This window comes from Lissotriton vulgaris, chromosome 5, assembly GCF_964263255.1.
Source record: "Lissotriton vulgaris chromosome 5, aLisVul1.2, whole genome shotgun sequence".
NCBI classification, from domain to species: Eukaryota; Metazoa; Chordata; class Amphibia; order Caudata; family Salamandridae; genus Lissotriton; species Lissotriton vulgaris.
This window is the reverse complement of record NC_141693.1, coordinates 83,225,982-83,241,418: the sequence shown is the minus strand read 5'-3', so window position 1 is coordinate 83,241,418 and position 15,437 is coordinate 83,225,982. Positions and strand designations below refer to the sequence as shown.

General features: G+C 49.1%; 1 protein-coding gene across 1 annotated transcript in view; it reads left to right on the top strand.

Annotated features, from left to right (window-relative positions):
• The first annotated feature begins 230 nt into the window (after nt 1-230).
• Nucleotides 231-15,437, top strand: part of WDR38 (WD repeat domain 38) — a 106,331-nt gene continuing 91,124 nt past the window's right edge. The window contains exon 1 of the mRNA XM_086919965.1: nt 231-493. Within this exon, the coding sequence (XP_086776091.1) occupies nt 425-493 (69 nt within the window). The 5' untranslated portion in view covers nt 231-424. The remainder of the gene's footprint in view (nt 494-15,437) is intronic.

The following is a 15,437-nucleotide window of genomic DNA, read 5'->3' as shown; positions in this document are numbered from 1 at the left end:
GAAGCGTTTAGGACATTTTTACTTTGAAGGAGAAACTAAACTAGGCCATGTATTTGAGGCGTCGACAGGAGAAAAGGGTTGTTTGCAAAGTTTGAATGAGCCTGTTTACAGCCGGGAGGAAGGCCCAGCGCCCGGGCTCGGCGGGAAGGCCCAGCCGAGCCGAGTGCCTGTTACCAAGGGGACTGGCTGCGGGCTGTGTACACTCGGCGCAGGCCCCAGGCAGGGCGGGCGCTGCGGTCACCGCGGGCCGAGGGGCGCTGGCACCGGCCGTGTCCAGCGCTGCCAGTCTGGGTGCACCGAGCACCGGAGGCGGGTATGACATCGGGGCGAGGAGTCTGAGACAGAGAGGCGCTACTCTCAGGCGGGTGTGTCACCGGGGCGAGGAGTCAGAGAGGCGCGCACCTCAGGGCGCTGCTCTAGCGCCATGTGGCGGAACCCAGCCGAGAGCTTCGGCGCTGTACAAACCAAATATTTTGCGAGGCACAAAGGCGAGGTGAGTGCGGTCCAAGCGTTCATGTCATATATGTAAGGTGGATTTGTAAAGCGCTGCCTGTCACCGGGGTCGTGCGGGTATCCAGGCGCTGGTTCTTGCAGGCTCATCCCAAATGCACCGAGTGGCAAAAAAAAAACACATGATTTATTTTTCTCTTTTATATAAAATTTTGATCTAGCGCAAACTTTGCCGATTGACCGCACAAAAATACAAATACATCTATTAAAGCGTAATGACGTCAATACAGATATAAATCAAGATTCGAATGGTAGTGTCCATTAATGATTACTGATCGTACTCCCAATTGCACCGAAAAGGGTGACGAAAGAGCGACTTAGAATCAAAAGTGTTCATCTCGCAACCTTCGAACATTGGTCAATACCAGGCAAAAAACTATGATGAGGGGCACCGGGAGGCGAGCGGGGCAGAGGAGGGAACACAGCATTCAGAAAAGCGCCCATGGGAACACTGACGCGGTTTACAGAGAACACCTTCATACCGCCAGGACCATCTCTGGCGCGAGCTGTGCGTGTGTGCAAAGGGTTTGGAGAAAGCAGCTAAAACAAAATAGAATTTGATGAGAAGTGAAAGTAGCAACTCAGTTTGGATTGTTATTACGTAGCTCATTGTGCAGTTAGTTTTCATACTAAAAAAATAATGCCTTATATTAGGTACATTCCTAATTTGAGATACAGTTATTCACCCACAGTCATGCCATTAATATATTAGGTCTTTTCTAAGAAGTTATTAGTGAGAAAATGACTTTAAAGGGAAATAATAATAAAAAACACTTAAATTAACGTTTTTTTAGAACTGTTTTTTGACTGAAAATGAAACAAGATGAGGCTAAACTCCGATTGTTTTTACTTTTGACTTCCATAATTTTGAAATAGCCGACAAATCAGGGGCGGCTTCTCCATTAGGGCTGAGGGGCTGCGTCCCTCTGAAATTCCTACCCATAAAAACATATTAAATAGATCGATTTTAGAGATATGATTGTATCTCTAAATAAATCAATGTATGCAAGTCTGGGCTGGGCTGCTTGTTTCATTCTGCCTGCACCCCCCATTGGTGGAAATAAGGAATTGCTCAACATAGACATTGATGCAGAGAAGGATCTGTGCCACGTATGACGCGTGCATGATACAAGCGTGCATGTACAAGCAGGTACCAATGCCACCACTAGGTGGGACAGTAACCAAAACATTGCGCAAATAAGGACACTCCACACAACTCTGCTATAGCATAAAAGGTCACTTTTATTATTAGGACAGCCAAAGACAGACTCCGAAACATTACCTTTATTAAACAAACACCTTGTATGATTTTCCCAAACCTTTTTCTCAAATTGGTTTTACATCACCATTCCCCAAATGATTTTATTCTTTGCCAACAATCCCAAACTGTTTTAATACCAATCCAATGTTTTGCCTTCCAACTTTCCCTTTCCCTTCCCACCTACCCTCCCGTCCCAACCCCCCAGAGAGAAAGGATAAATCCGCTCTAGACTATCCTATCCCCTCAGAACACGCCTAAACAAACAAAATAACACAAAGGAGCACTGTCAAGACTGCCCTAAAGTGACATCACCTTCTTTTTTTCTTTTTTTTTTTTAAACAAAGACACAAATAACATCTATACCAGAAAAAACCCTTCCTAACCTCTTAACAGTTAAGGGCGGGTGGGTCAAAACTTGACGCCACCGCTCCCTCTCCTCAGCTGAATGACATCACCCTCCCGCTCCCGCTCCCGCCCCGCGCCTGAACAATCCCTCCCCTACACCTCCCAACAGCCAATCGCAGCACGTGGGATATCCCATCGCTCGAATCATCCCAGGGGGACACCGGCTCATGCCAAGTCCCCCTGAGACCCATCGCGCAAATAAGGACACTCCACACAACTCTGCTATAGCATAAAAGGTCACTTTTATTATTAGGACAGCCAAAGACAGACTCCGAAACATTACCTTTATTAAACAAACACCTTGTATGATTCTCCCAAACCTTTTTCTCAAATTGGTTTTACATCACCATTCTCCAAATGATTTTATTCTTTGCCAACAATCCCAAACTGTTTTAATACCAATCCAATGTTTTTCCTTCCAACTTTCCCTTTCCCTTCCCACCTACCCTCCCAACCCCCCAGAGAGAAAGGATAAATCCGCTCTAGACTATCCTATCCCCTCATAACACGCCACCCAGGAAAACCCCCAGTGTTTTCCTGCCCCACCCAACTTCTGTCATAGCGAAATTTTGTATTCTCTTTTTTTAAAATTTTTATACATCCTTATGTGATCACCATAGATCCACACACCACAATTTTGCCAATGCATCCCGCAGTTACATAAGATAGTATGCTTGCCCCATCTGCGACAAATGCACACCGTCTCCTCTGAATAAGTGAAGCTTTTCGCTTGAAAAATGTTCATGCGCCAGAACAGTTATGCCCATTGCTGTGCTGAAAATTTTTAATGCTCTGTTCAACTTACGGCGGGCTTTTTCTACCGCCGAATGTACCCGGGCCCCTCTCCATTGGTGTCTATAAACAAATTCAGTCCAAACAACCCTTGTTCCCACCCAATTATTTTGAATCACCGACAGATCCAGCTTCATTTGCTTTATCAGGGTTAGGCCTGATAATTCCACCAAGTCATTTTCTCCAAGGTGTATTATTAGTAGATCTGGAATTCCCCAAGCGGCTGCCAGTTTAGACAGCAAGGGAAATAGGTCATTCCATTTCATCCCCCCCACCCCTTTCCACAACACCTCATGTTCCTTTCCATACAAACCCAAGCCCCGTCCACAGATTTGCTGTTCGGCAAAAACTGATGACCATTTAACTATCAAATGTCCCACAATCCAAGTCCTCTTTTTCCGAGGGAAATCCAACACACGACCTGTGATACAAAAAAACAACATTAACTAAGATACCACATTGGAAGGCTAATGTATTTTACAACCGCACATATCTGTAACAACAGTTAGATTTCCAACGTCCAATGCGTTGTATCTCCTCCTTCCCCCAACCCAACCTGGCAGCCTCCGTAGCAGCACCTATTCCGGAGCATTTTGGATTTTCCTCCACCATTAAAAGAGTTTTCCTCAGTACTGACAAAAACTGAAAACAAGTTAACTGATCCCCCTTAATGTGACAACAAATTGTTCCAGAACGAAAACATTTTGACTTTAAAAATGACCCCCACTCCTCAAATGGACAACAATCCACCACCCCACTCCCTCCCAATTTTATCCAAGTCCCAACCCTTGTTTGGTCTGTCTTTGACTGTCTCAGCCTGATCTGCAACACATTCCCAGCCAGGATGTTGATATCTGATGTCTGGATCCCAGATTGGTGCCTTAACCCAATTAGTTCGCAAATGCGGAAAGCACCAAAGAAAAGCCAGACCATGCATAACCTAAACCTCACTAATTCCCATTTGTTCTAACAACAACTAGGCAGGACTCCTACAATTCGTCTTAACAGGTCAAATGTAATATGTTCTCTCAAAGATTTAACCTGAACCTTGCTTCTCCCAAACCCCTTCAGCATCCTCCGCAAAACAAACCCAATCTGTACTGCCTTGCCCAAAAATAACTGTCTATAAAATTAAATGCCTGCAAGTTTGCCCGAAATCGTGGTATGCGACAAACCTTTGTCCATCAAATGTAATACAAAATCTAATATAAACTGTTCACTTCCAACTGCTGTGCCATCCTGATCAAGATCCGAAGCATAAAGTAAGAATTCAGACCAAACTTGCTGGTAGCTTCTTCTAGTGTACTTAGCTATGGAATGTTCCACCAGCTCCGCAATCCTCACTCCCCCAGGTCCCAAATGATCGAAGGGATCACCGTCTTGTGTCTGTCCGCTCTTGGCGCCAACTCCCGGAACTTCTGCCAAATGCAACGAGACAGAGTATCGGCAATTGAGTTGTTCACCCCAGGGATATGCTTAGCCTTAAAGACAATGTTCAGCTTAAGGATTTGCAACATAAATGCCTGTAACAAATGCAGAACCCTCACATCTCTCGCTCACTGCCCATCAACCAAACTTACCACTGCCATATTGTCTATATGGAACAGTTCACAGCGATCCCTGAACTCCTCTCCCCACACCTGCAATGCTACCAAAAGCGGGAAAAATTCCAAGAAGGAGATACTACGGCCCTGTTCTAACCAATGGGCCGGCCAAAGCTCTGCGCACTAGCGCCCTTCCCAGAATAACCCAAAGCCTTGGGCTCCCGAAGCATCTGAGAAAATCTGGACCTGCCACACCGTGTCTTCATCCACAAAATTGATAAACACACCAATGAACTCATCCAAAATCCTCAATCAGACGACCAAATCCTCTTTAACTTTGCTTGTCAGTCTTATGTGATGATGAGGCAAAGAAACCCCCGACATAGCAAAACCGAGACGTCTGCAGAAAGTTCTGCCCGCTCTCACCACTCTGCAGGCAAAATTAAGGTACCCCAACAGCCGTTGGACCTGACGAAGTTGTAACCTCTTCTCGCCAATAATTTCCTGCAAAAAGACCCTAATCTCTTGCACCTTAGCCAAGGGCAAATGATCTACCATCGCTGCAGTATCGATCTCTATACCTAGGAAGACTAACTTCGTCGTCGGACCTTCCGTTTTTTCTGCAGCCAATGGTACTCCAAATTCACCTGTCATTTCCTGAAAACAAGCCAAAACTTTGTTGCATTAGCCGCTTCCTGCCTGACCAATAAACAAAAAGTCGTCCAAGTAGTGACAAACTGCTGCATGCCCAGATTTCTGTATTACACACCATTCCAGAAACTTGCTAAAAGTCCCAAAAAGGGAACACGAAATAGAACATCCCATTGGCAACACACGATCTACATAAAATGCTTCTTCAAAATACATGCCCAACAACTCAAAATCCATAGGGTGGATGGGTAACAACCGAAAAGCCGCCTAAATATAACATTTTGCAAGTTGCGCTCCAATACCAGCCAGGCGAACCATCCGCAAAGCATCATCGACTGAGGCATATGACACCGCCGTGTCATCCGTCGAGATGAAGTCGTTAACTGACTGACCTTCTGGACAAGACAGACGGTGAATAAGACGGAACTCACCTTGAGCTTTCTTTGGAATAACTCCCAAAGGCGAGACCATCAAATTAGGCAGGGGACAATGCGAAAAAGGACCTACTATTCTACCCCGATCCAATTCTTTGTCCAGTTTAGCTCGGACCACATGAGGTAACTCTTTTGCTGATTTTAAATTTTCAGCCCAACGCTGTACACGAGGACCTTGGTACCCAATGCGAAAACCTAACCGAAAACCCCAGAGCAATTTTACTGCTGCTGCATTATCGGGGTAGGTCTCCAGACAGTGCAGCATAGCTCGAAGCCTAATTGGGGTAGGAGCCTTTTGGTATAAGAGGTGGAAGGGTGCCTCGTCCTCTCTGCCCCCTCCCATGGTCCCCTTGGTGTTGATTGGGGAAGCACTGGAAAATAGCATGTCTACCCCCGCACTGAGCACATTCATGTTTAAATTTGCAATATTGTTGCACACAGGACCCCCGATTGAAACCCCAACACGCTCCCGTGGTAGGCAACTGTCCTCTTCCAAAACCACCCGCCCCCAGTGGAGCGGGACGTTGAAGAAAGGGCCGATATGTTATAGGGAGGCCACCGGCCGTATGGATCGTGTTTGAAGTCGGTGCCCTGACATCCATTGGAGCCACAACTCCTGGTCCACCTCCCCCCATGGCTTGTCATTAAACAGGCTCACTCTGGCCCTAAACTCCACGTCGTAATTCAACCAGGCATAGCCTCCCGCCTGCAAATGTGCCCTCCTTATGATGTCTATGTACTTAAACAAAGCCACTACCCTCTCTGGATAGCGCTCACAATAAACACTTGCATATATTATGAAAGCAGCCGTCCAGTTTTCTATCATTTTAGGCACTTTTGGGCGGCATGACAACTCCAGTTCTTCCTCCTTCAATCCCTCTCTAGCCTGCTGTTCTCTATGTAAAAGTCGGAAAATATCCACATAGTTATGACTCCAGATTCTTTGCCTCGTCCTTTGTGATAAGTGCATGCCTAAGGGCATGGCCACACCCATGTAAGGTAATTTTGTACGACCACACCCTTGACTCCCACTCTGCAAAGAACTACTTAAAGACGAAACAGGGCTTACCCCCCCATCACTTTCTTTCTGACCCCCAGACCCCAACATTGTCTGTGGTGTAACTTGTGGCACTGTGCACAAATCTCCTTGAGGCTTTGCCATCCTTTTAGTACCACCCTCCCCAGGCCCCACACGTGGGCCGCTCACCAAAGGCCGTGTCCATGCAGCCCACCAGTCTACCTTACCTGATGGCAGCTGTGTAGCCCTTTGTTGGAATTCCCTCAGACCAAAACGCTGATGATGTCCGCCATGCCGTCCCCGATCTGAAGAGAAAACCGCTCCAGTTCTCTGAAACACACTTGAAGAAGTGAGATGACCTACCCCCCTCACCCCAACATCTTGCCCGCCCAAGCCCGGAGCCGCCTCCCCCAAACCCCATCACCTTGAAGTATCCACATTTTCTTTATCAATACCTTCATCATCACCAATGACATCATCATGTACTATATTATCACACAAACTTATGTTTGGCATTGAGCCAACCCCAATGCCCCCATCATATCTTACCCAAGTGGACCCTTAAACCGATCCTTATGCACTCCAGGGAAAGGCTTCTGAGGCAAATCAGCGTGTTTCACCCATACCCACTGCCCTTGCCGAGGACCCATATCTGATTCAAACTCCACCTGTGGAAGACGCGGCGGTGGTCTGGGTTCCGGAAAGACCGCAACTACATCGCTATTCAAGGAATGAGACCCACCCTCGCCACTACCCCCCACCCACACAGAACTTGTTTCACCAACACTGTCCCAACCAGCTCCTCCAGCTGTCTGAAAGTCATATAGCGACATGTCCACGTTGTCCTGCTCCTGGATGTAGTCCGCGCCAAAATTCATCCTCGGGGCCCTCTAGCTTGAGGCAGCAGAACCTCTTGAAAATCTGCGCGCTCCTGAACCTGCATGCGATGTGCTGTCAAGGCTGCCTCACCCTGACCAAAGATTTCAGCCCTACAAATAGTCTCCCGAACTTCCTCTTCTTCATCACTGTCTGTTGGGTAATCTACTAGCGCAGACACAGTGTCCCCAGACCAAGTCTCAGGCGCTATGTCAATTCTGGCGGTATCCTGACCTGTAGCATATCTCACTGGGAGCAAACCTCCTGAAAACTTTGCCACCTGCTGCATAAGTGATACTCCTGGCGACTGTACAGGCGCTCTGGCGCCTGTGGCATAACTGTCAAACAACGCCCCATCACGCAGTGTAAAATGCTCCTGACTGAATTCACCACTATCACAGGTTTTGTCGCTCCTTTTACCCAATTTCTTCTTTGCCTGTGGCACCAGGGGCCCCTGACTTCCCCTCAGCGCACCTGGCGCAGATGCAGAGCGCTGCGTAGCCTTCCTGCCATGAGCTCCCCTCCCTGAGGAGCACGCTCGGCGAGGCTTAAAAGTAGTCATTGTGGACTCACAAACAGTCTCCACAGGACGGCTGGACAGGGGCATACATGCTGCCACAGCACGACTCACCCCTTCCGCCGCCAAGCGTCTCGGTCTCTTCGCCTCCTCAGCGCCTTCAATAGTGGCTCCAGGACGCAGTAAGTCTGTGCGCCCTACTGCCACCAGCGCCCTCGCCGCTTCTCTGGCAATGTCTTCAACTGACATGACTGCCCTGCTCCTCCTCCGATAAACCAAAATACCGGTACAGCGTTATAAATTACACAAACGCAGACAGGAATTTTTCTCAGCTGTCAGCACCAAAACACGACGCCACCGCTCCCTCTCCTCAGCTGAATGACATCACCCTCCCGCTCCCGCCCCGCGCCTGAACAATCCCTCCCTTACACCTCCCAACAGCCAATCGCAGCGCGTGGGATATCCCATCGCGCGAATCATCTCAGGGGGACACCGGCTCATGCCAAGTCCCCCTGAGACCAATTAGAAGAAAAGCAATGACTTTAGAGCATTTTAAGCACGTCTTCGATAGGGCCTCCAAGGTGGGTCTATTTTTGCAAACATGATGGAGTCAATGAACCTCATTCTTGAGTCAGGCATGCCAGGATAAGCTTCCATTCACTTCCTGTGCCCGAGCACTGAACTCATTTTGTTGTGTCTCCTACAGGCAGAGTCCACTTCAAAGCATTTACAAGCACATCTGTTTGGTGAGATTTTATCTCATCACAAGAATTTAACCCACTTCTCAAGTTTTTCAGTTGTTTTCGGGCACATCGCTAGCTGCTCCTGTGTACTTCGCGAGGTGGGTGCATGTGCTTATATAAGCAACGGAGCTGTGCTGCCTTCTGCATGGCTAGAACTCCCACAGGATATACCTTATCAGTAGGTCATGCTAAATAAGGGAGAGGGGGAGAGATTCGTGGGTTTTTTCTATGAAATTAACATTCAGCAGAATGGTATGTTGTAGAATGAACGCTTGCTGTAACTTGGACTTTGACTACAGTGAGAAGACGCACAGGACCATCTCTTATCTTGTATACATGAGTCTAAAAATGCATGGGTCTCCAGGAAGACTGTGGAAAGTAGTGCACATGATGCAAAATATATTTCTTGTACTGAAAGTGCACATTTTTAAACCACTTCTTGTGGGCATTCTGAAAGATTCCCTGGGTATGCAATTCACCCTTTGCTTATCATTAGCTTTGCGGTTCATAACTCAAATTTTCTGGCTTTCTATTTGCTGGCTTTATTTGTTTTAGGCTGTCCAGCATGCCTTTGTCTCTCCCGTGGCGCCAAGCTTGTTCACCATTGCTCCTTGTATTGGTCCACAAGTCCTCTCTTTCTGTTAACAGGGCTTTACATTTTGTTCTTATCTTGTCACATTTGCTGGTGCACTCAAAGACATAGGTCATTGTCAGGCTATGTCTTTCGAGGGAAGGTGGTGTTTACTTTTCTTTCTCTGACTTCAAAGTGAGATGATTTATTTGATAATCTTGCCGGGTACTGGGAAAGAAAATGTATTTTTCTAGCTCAAGACAAAATTTAAATGTTTGTAAATGAACTGCGCAACTATTACGGAATATATCAAAATTAAAAAAGTACAAATAAAGCAAAGTTGTTTTGTCATTCGGAAGTGTGGTGAAAACAAATATTTTAATATAATCAAAACAGATCAGTACAATAGGTGATGTTATTTCCACACATTATCGTTTGTGCACTGTATAGTTTTATCAGTAAAACTGTATGAGCAAATATAATGGTCATTTCAATAGAAAATGTGTTGTCTGTATTGGCAGTGTGATAACACACCATGCATACTCCAAGCTACTCTACTCTGTGACACTCCACTCTACAACACTCCACTCTACTACATGGCTCTCTACTCCACAATGCACCACTCCACGCTAGGTCACTGTACTCTACTCTACATCACTCCACTTCATGCCACAGCACTGTACTCTATGACATTCCATGCCACTTTACTCCATGCTACGCCACTCCACTGTATGATACTTAACTCCACTCTACGCCACTCCACAATACACCACTCCACTCTACTGACCCTTCAGTCTAAGCCCCTCAACTCAATTTTTTTTTAAACAGATTTTATTAAGTTTTCATAGTGTGCTCAAACGTTTCTCATACATATTCATACACAATACATTGGCCTTGCAACATTTGATCGATAGTTGTGCCCATATCATGACTTTGCCTCGCCTCGGCTAAACCTGTTTAGTCCGTCAGTCTGTTCCACATAAGGAGTGAGGCCTTTCCTGTAGCAAGAGGCATATCCCAGTTAACCTGAGGTACAGTCCTACAGGGCTGAATCATGTTGCTCCTTGCTTGCACAAGCACTGTCTGCCTCTATGCTTCAGAGAAGACAACAAAGAACATCTCCCCCTCCCCTCAACTCCACTCCCCCCCCCCTGGGTCCCCCCACCCTCCTATCCCTACCTCCCCCCTCCCCTCAGACATGTCGCTTTCCCTAACAGCGCACTTATTGCTCTTTATGTGTTCCGCACACTCCATTCAAGTCCTATGACAGGAGCCCACATCTCTTCTGAGAGGACGCATCCACCTCCATGATCTCCCCCCCCATTCTCTCACCTCGTTACCTGCTGTTGCGGGCACATGTAGTAAAGAGGGCACTCATAGCCGGAGAGATCAGTCATCATCGTCAGTCGGGTTTTGAGAAGATCTACCATCGCCACCCAGGATCTCGCCGAGTCCCACAGTTTGTCATTGTCAGTCCTCCGAGCTAGTTGGAGCCGCAGTGTCCCCTCGCAGTCCGCCCACTTTATAAAGTCTCGTAGCCAGCGCGCAACAATGGGGGCCGTGACCGCCTTCCAATGGCTAGTAATTTCACGCTTGGCTAGAACTAATCGCAGGTCCAGGAACCTGCTGGTGGTTTTGTTGCGGGAAGTGTGGGGAAACCAGTGTAACAAGCACACCACTGGAGTATGCTGCAAGTCCCTCTCTGTCACCTCTGTCAATTTGGCCAGTACCTCTCTCCAGTATCCCTGAAGCAATGGACAACCCCAGAACATGTGCATGAATGCTGCACCTTCCAGTCTGCATCGTGGGCAGGTAGCGTGGGAGCCAAAGAACTCATTAATTTTGTGAGGCGTAAGATACGCCCGACGAAACACAAAGAATTGGATAAGTTGAAATCCAGCGTTTCGGGAACACTTCCAGGCCCGTCCCATTAGCAATTCCCAGGGTTTATCCTCTATAGGCGTTCCCAGGTCAGTTTCCCACTTAATACGCAGTTCCTCTAGAGGAGTCCTCAAGCCCTGCGTCAGCCTCTGATATAAACACGTCACCGCCTTGATCTTATCTGCGGAGGTGACCACATATTGACAAGGGAGGAAGACCCGTGGTTCCTCCAACCCTTTTTTCCAGTGCTTGCGCACAGGTACCGTTACGCCCGTGTGTAAGAGAAAGTCCTGAGCATGTAGTTCGTGCCTCTGCATGAGATCTTGAAATGGTAGAAGTGAACCATCTTCATACAGATCTCCAATGGAGGAGATCCCCAGCTCCTCCCATTCATGTAGCCGCTGCCAGTCTCCTCCGTGGGGAAGCTCCACACAGAACCACACCAGAATCTCGGGGGCTTAGGCTGGGCTCCCTTTATTGCGTCGCAGAGCCCTATACCAACACTGCCTCAAGACCCAGAGCTCCCTGGACACCTCACTTTCCCACACCGGAAGCTGTAGCAAAATCCGACTAAAGTGGCGGAGCCCTAGGTCCCCGCCTCTCTGGACTGCTTCCATTCCCAGCTTCACAGCCAACCGTTGTGTGAACCATTGGAACTGGGCCGCATGGTAGTAAGCCTCGAAATCAGGCGCTGCTAAGCCCCCTTATCGTCGTGGGCGCATCATGGTTAGCAGGGCTACTCTCCGTCTTCCCGTTCCCCACAAGAAGCTCGAAACCATGGAGTTGAGTTGGGCGAAATACTTTCCAGGTATTCAAATCGGCACGGCAGGGTAACAAAATAATAAAGTAAACGGGGAGGGTTATCATTTTTAATAATGCCACACGTCCTGCAACTGACAAAGGTAGAGAGGCCCAGAAGTCAAGGTTACTCTTGGTGGTGTGCAGGTCCCGCCCTATGTTACCCTCAAATAAGTCAGCTGCCTCATGGTAAATTCTAACCCCCGGATACGGTAAACACCTATCCTCCCATCTCAAATCGACCCCCTCGGGAGGATCACCACACTCCCCACACATCGGAAACAGACAGGTCTTGGCCCAATTGACTTTGAGCCCTGCAACCAGCCCCAATCTCTCCAGTAAAACCCGGGCTCCCCGGAGCTCATCAGTAGTATTGGCGAGGAACATCAACAAATCGTCAGCGTACAGGGCAATATAGTGCATCTGACCCATCCCCTCTAGACTTCTATAATGTCCCCCTGTCCGTGCACGGACCGCCATTGGCTCCATTGCTAGGCCGAACAGGAGGGGAGACAGCGTGCAACCCTGTCTCATCCCCCAGCCCACGTCACAAGCATCCGAGATTACACCCCCCGTCCGAACCCTGGCCGTCGAGCGAGAGTAGAGAATCTTCATCCATGCCACAAACTCCTCACCTAAGCCAAAGGTCCTCAGAACTCGGAACAGGTATGGCCACTCTTGACTATCGAAGGCCTTTTCGATATCTATGGATAGTACACATGCCCCATTGTCTCTTGCACCCGCTTCATGTAGTAACTGACAAAGCCTCTGAATATTCATGGCCGTGTTTCTGGTAGGGATGAACCCAGACTGGTCTCCGTGCACCAGAGTTGTCATGTGCACCACCAGACGACTGGCCAAAATACTGCTCAGTATTTTATAATCGATATTTAACATCCCCAGGGGTCTATACGCGGTTCGGTCCCACTCCGGTTTACCCGGTTTAAGGAGCGGTACAATCACTGCCTCCCTCGTCGAAGCAGGTAGATAGCCCACTTGCTTTGAACGGTTATAAAGAGACACCAGCTGCGGAGCCAGCACGTCGATGTAAGTGACGTAGAACTCCAAGGGTAGTCCGTCTGTGCCTGGGGTTTTCTACTTGGCCATATGCTTGAGAGCTCCCCTGACCGCGTTCAATTCTACCGGTTGACCCAGGTTCTCCACCCTGAAGCCTCAATCTGAGGTAACTCTATGTCAAGGAAATCCCCTTCCTCTAGCTCCCTGGGGTCCAATGTGCTACTATAAAGGTTGGAATAGTAATACAGGAATTGCGCATTAATGGCCTGCTGCCCATAGTGGGTCGTCCCCCTCTCTTCCCGTAGTTCAAGGATCAGTGTGCCCCTGCGCGCCAGATTCGCCAACCAGGCTAGAAGTGCTCGTGACTTATCGCGCTCCTCATGAGCCCGCACCAGGTAGGCCCTATAGTCGAAACACCTCAGCCTCTCCACCTGTGATGCTAGCTCTTCCTTCGCCTTCAATAGCCCCTCCTGAATGTCCTCCCGCCCCGCCCCGGTCTCTCTCTTTCTTTCTCCCGGAGCCGTAGTTCTGCCTGCTGTACCTCACTCAATAGAGCTCTACGCACCCCCACAGCCTCCCCAATGCGCCGCCCGCGGATCACCGCTTTGAATGCATCCCACTCATTGTGCAGACTGGAAGAAGTGCCCACGTTGTTCTGGAAGTAGTCCTCTATTGCAGTACCTATGGTGGTTCGGAAGACCTGATCCTCCAAGACCTCCGGCCGGAGTCGCCAATTAGGAATCGCCGTTCTAATGCGAACCCATTTCAGGGTCACCAGTAGGGGGTTGTGATCAGAAGTCGTCCTAGCAAATATTCACTCATCGTGATCATTATATGGACATCAGGGGAACACAGCACCGCGTCCAACCTGACGTGTAACTCATGGACTGCTGAAAAATAAGAGTAGTCGCGCTCCCCAGGGTGATGGGCCCTCCAGGAATCTGTAAGCCCCCAGCTCCGCTGCCAGTCCCTCCTGATTTCCGCTAGTCTGCGAGTAGGCGCATCAGGGAGTGGTGGATGGGAATGGTCCAAGTCTACATCTGTCAGACAATTAAAGTCTCCCCCTAAAAGAACAGGACCCGTCAGCACCCCCACCAATGTCTGTGAGAGCTGTGTAAAAAAGGTGGACTGTTCAATATTTGGGGCACATATGCTGCCTAGTGTAATGTCCCGCCCATCCAGTCGGCCCGTGACCACCGTAAACCTACCCTCTGGATCAATCACCTGGCTCACACACTGAAATGGAACACCTGCCCGCACCCAGACTAATGTCCCCCTTGCATAAGCCGAGTAAGAGGTGTGGTAGACCTGCCCTCTCCAGCGGCGTTGTAATGCCATTCCCTCCGCCTTCGTCAAGTGAGTTTGCTGAAGTAGTGCGATTTGCACTCCCCTGCGTATTAAATAAGCGTGTATTTTGTGTCACCAGCACATGGTATGCATCCCCCGTATGTTCCAAGACAGGACTTTAAGACCTATGGAGGTGCCCATGGATCCATCGCATGCACGCGCTTGCCTAAACCCCCCCTAGCGACTTGTCTAACCCTTCCCCATCCCATCCAACACTCAAACTTCTCCCACTCCCCAGGACAGGCACACAAAAACAGGTTCCATCCAAACCAAACTGTTCATATCCATAACCATAACCAGGAGGTAACTCGTAGCTCACGCACAATGCCCCCAGAACCCTCTCCCACCCCCACCCTTCCGTGTGAAAAATCTGAATAGCCAGCTAGGACCCCGGTGGCCTTGGAACATCACCCCCTGCCGTACTGCCCCACATCAGAGCGGCCCCCCAGTACCAGTAAGTGAAACAACCCTTGCAGCAACGACCCACATAACCTCATTGGCCCCCTCAACCAAACATCCCATCAGCTGTCTGTGGGGTGACATTCGGCAGCTCCATGTCAGAGAGTCCTTGGGTGCTTCCAGACCCCAGGCTCCCTGCTCCACTCTCCTCCGCGTCGGTATCAGTACTTGCCAGGCTGACCACCCCTCGGTTGATGGCCGCCACTGCTCTCACCACCCTGTCTTGCTCATGCCGCTGCACCATCGGGGAAGTGGGCCGCCCCCTTGGTGGGGTAGTCACCTGTCATTCTCGAGGGGAAGCCGCCCGCGAGGCACTCACGGCCGCACCTCTGCGACCCTCCAACCAGTCCCACGCCGCCTGCGGGGTAAGAAAGAAATAGGTCTCCTCGTCTGCCGTCACCCGCAGGCGCGCCGGAAACAGCATAGCATAAGGGAGACTGAGCTGATGCAGCTTTCTCTTGACAGCCAGAAAGGAGGACCGTTGATGCTGGACCTCCCTGGTGTAGTCCGGAAATATCAGCACCTTACTGTTCTCTATTTGCAGGTTCTGTTGTTCCCGGGCTCTCTGCAGGATGAAGTCCCGGTCACGGTAATGCAAAAGTCTCGCCACCAT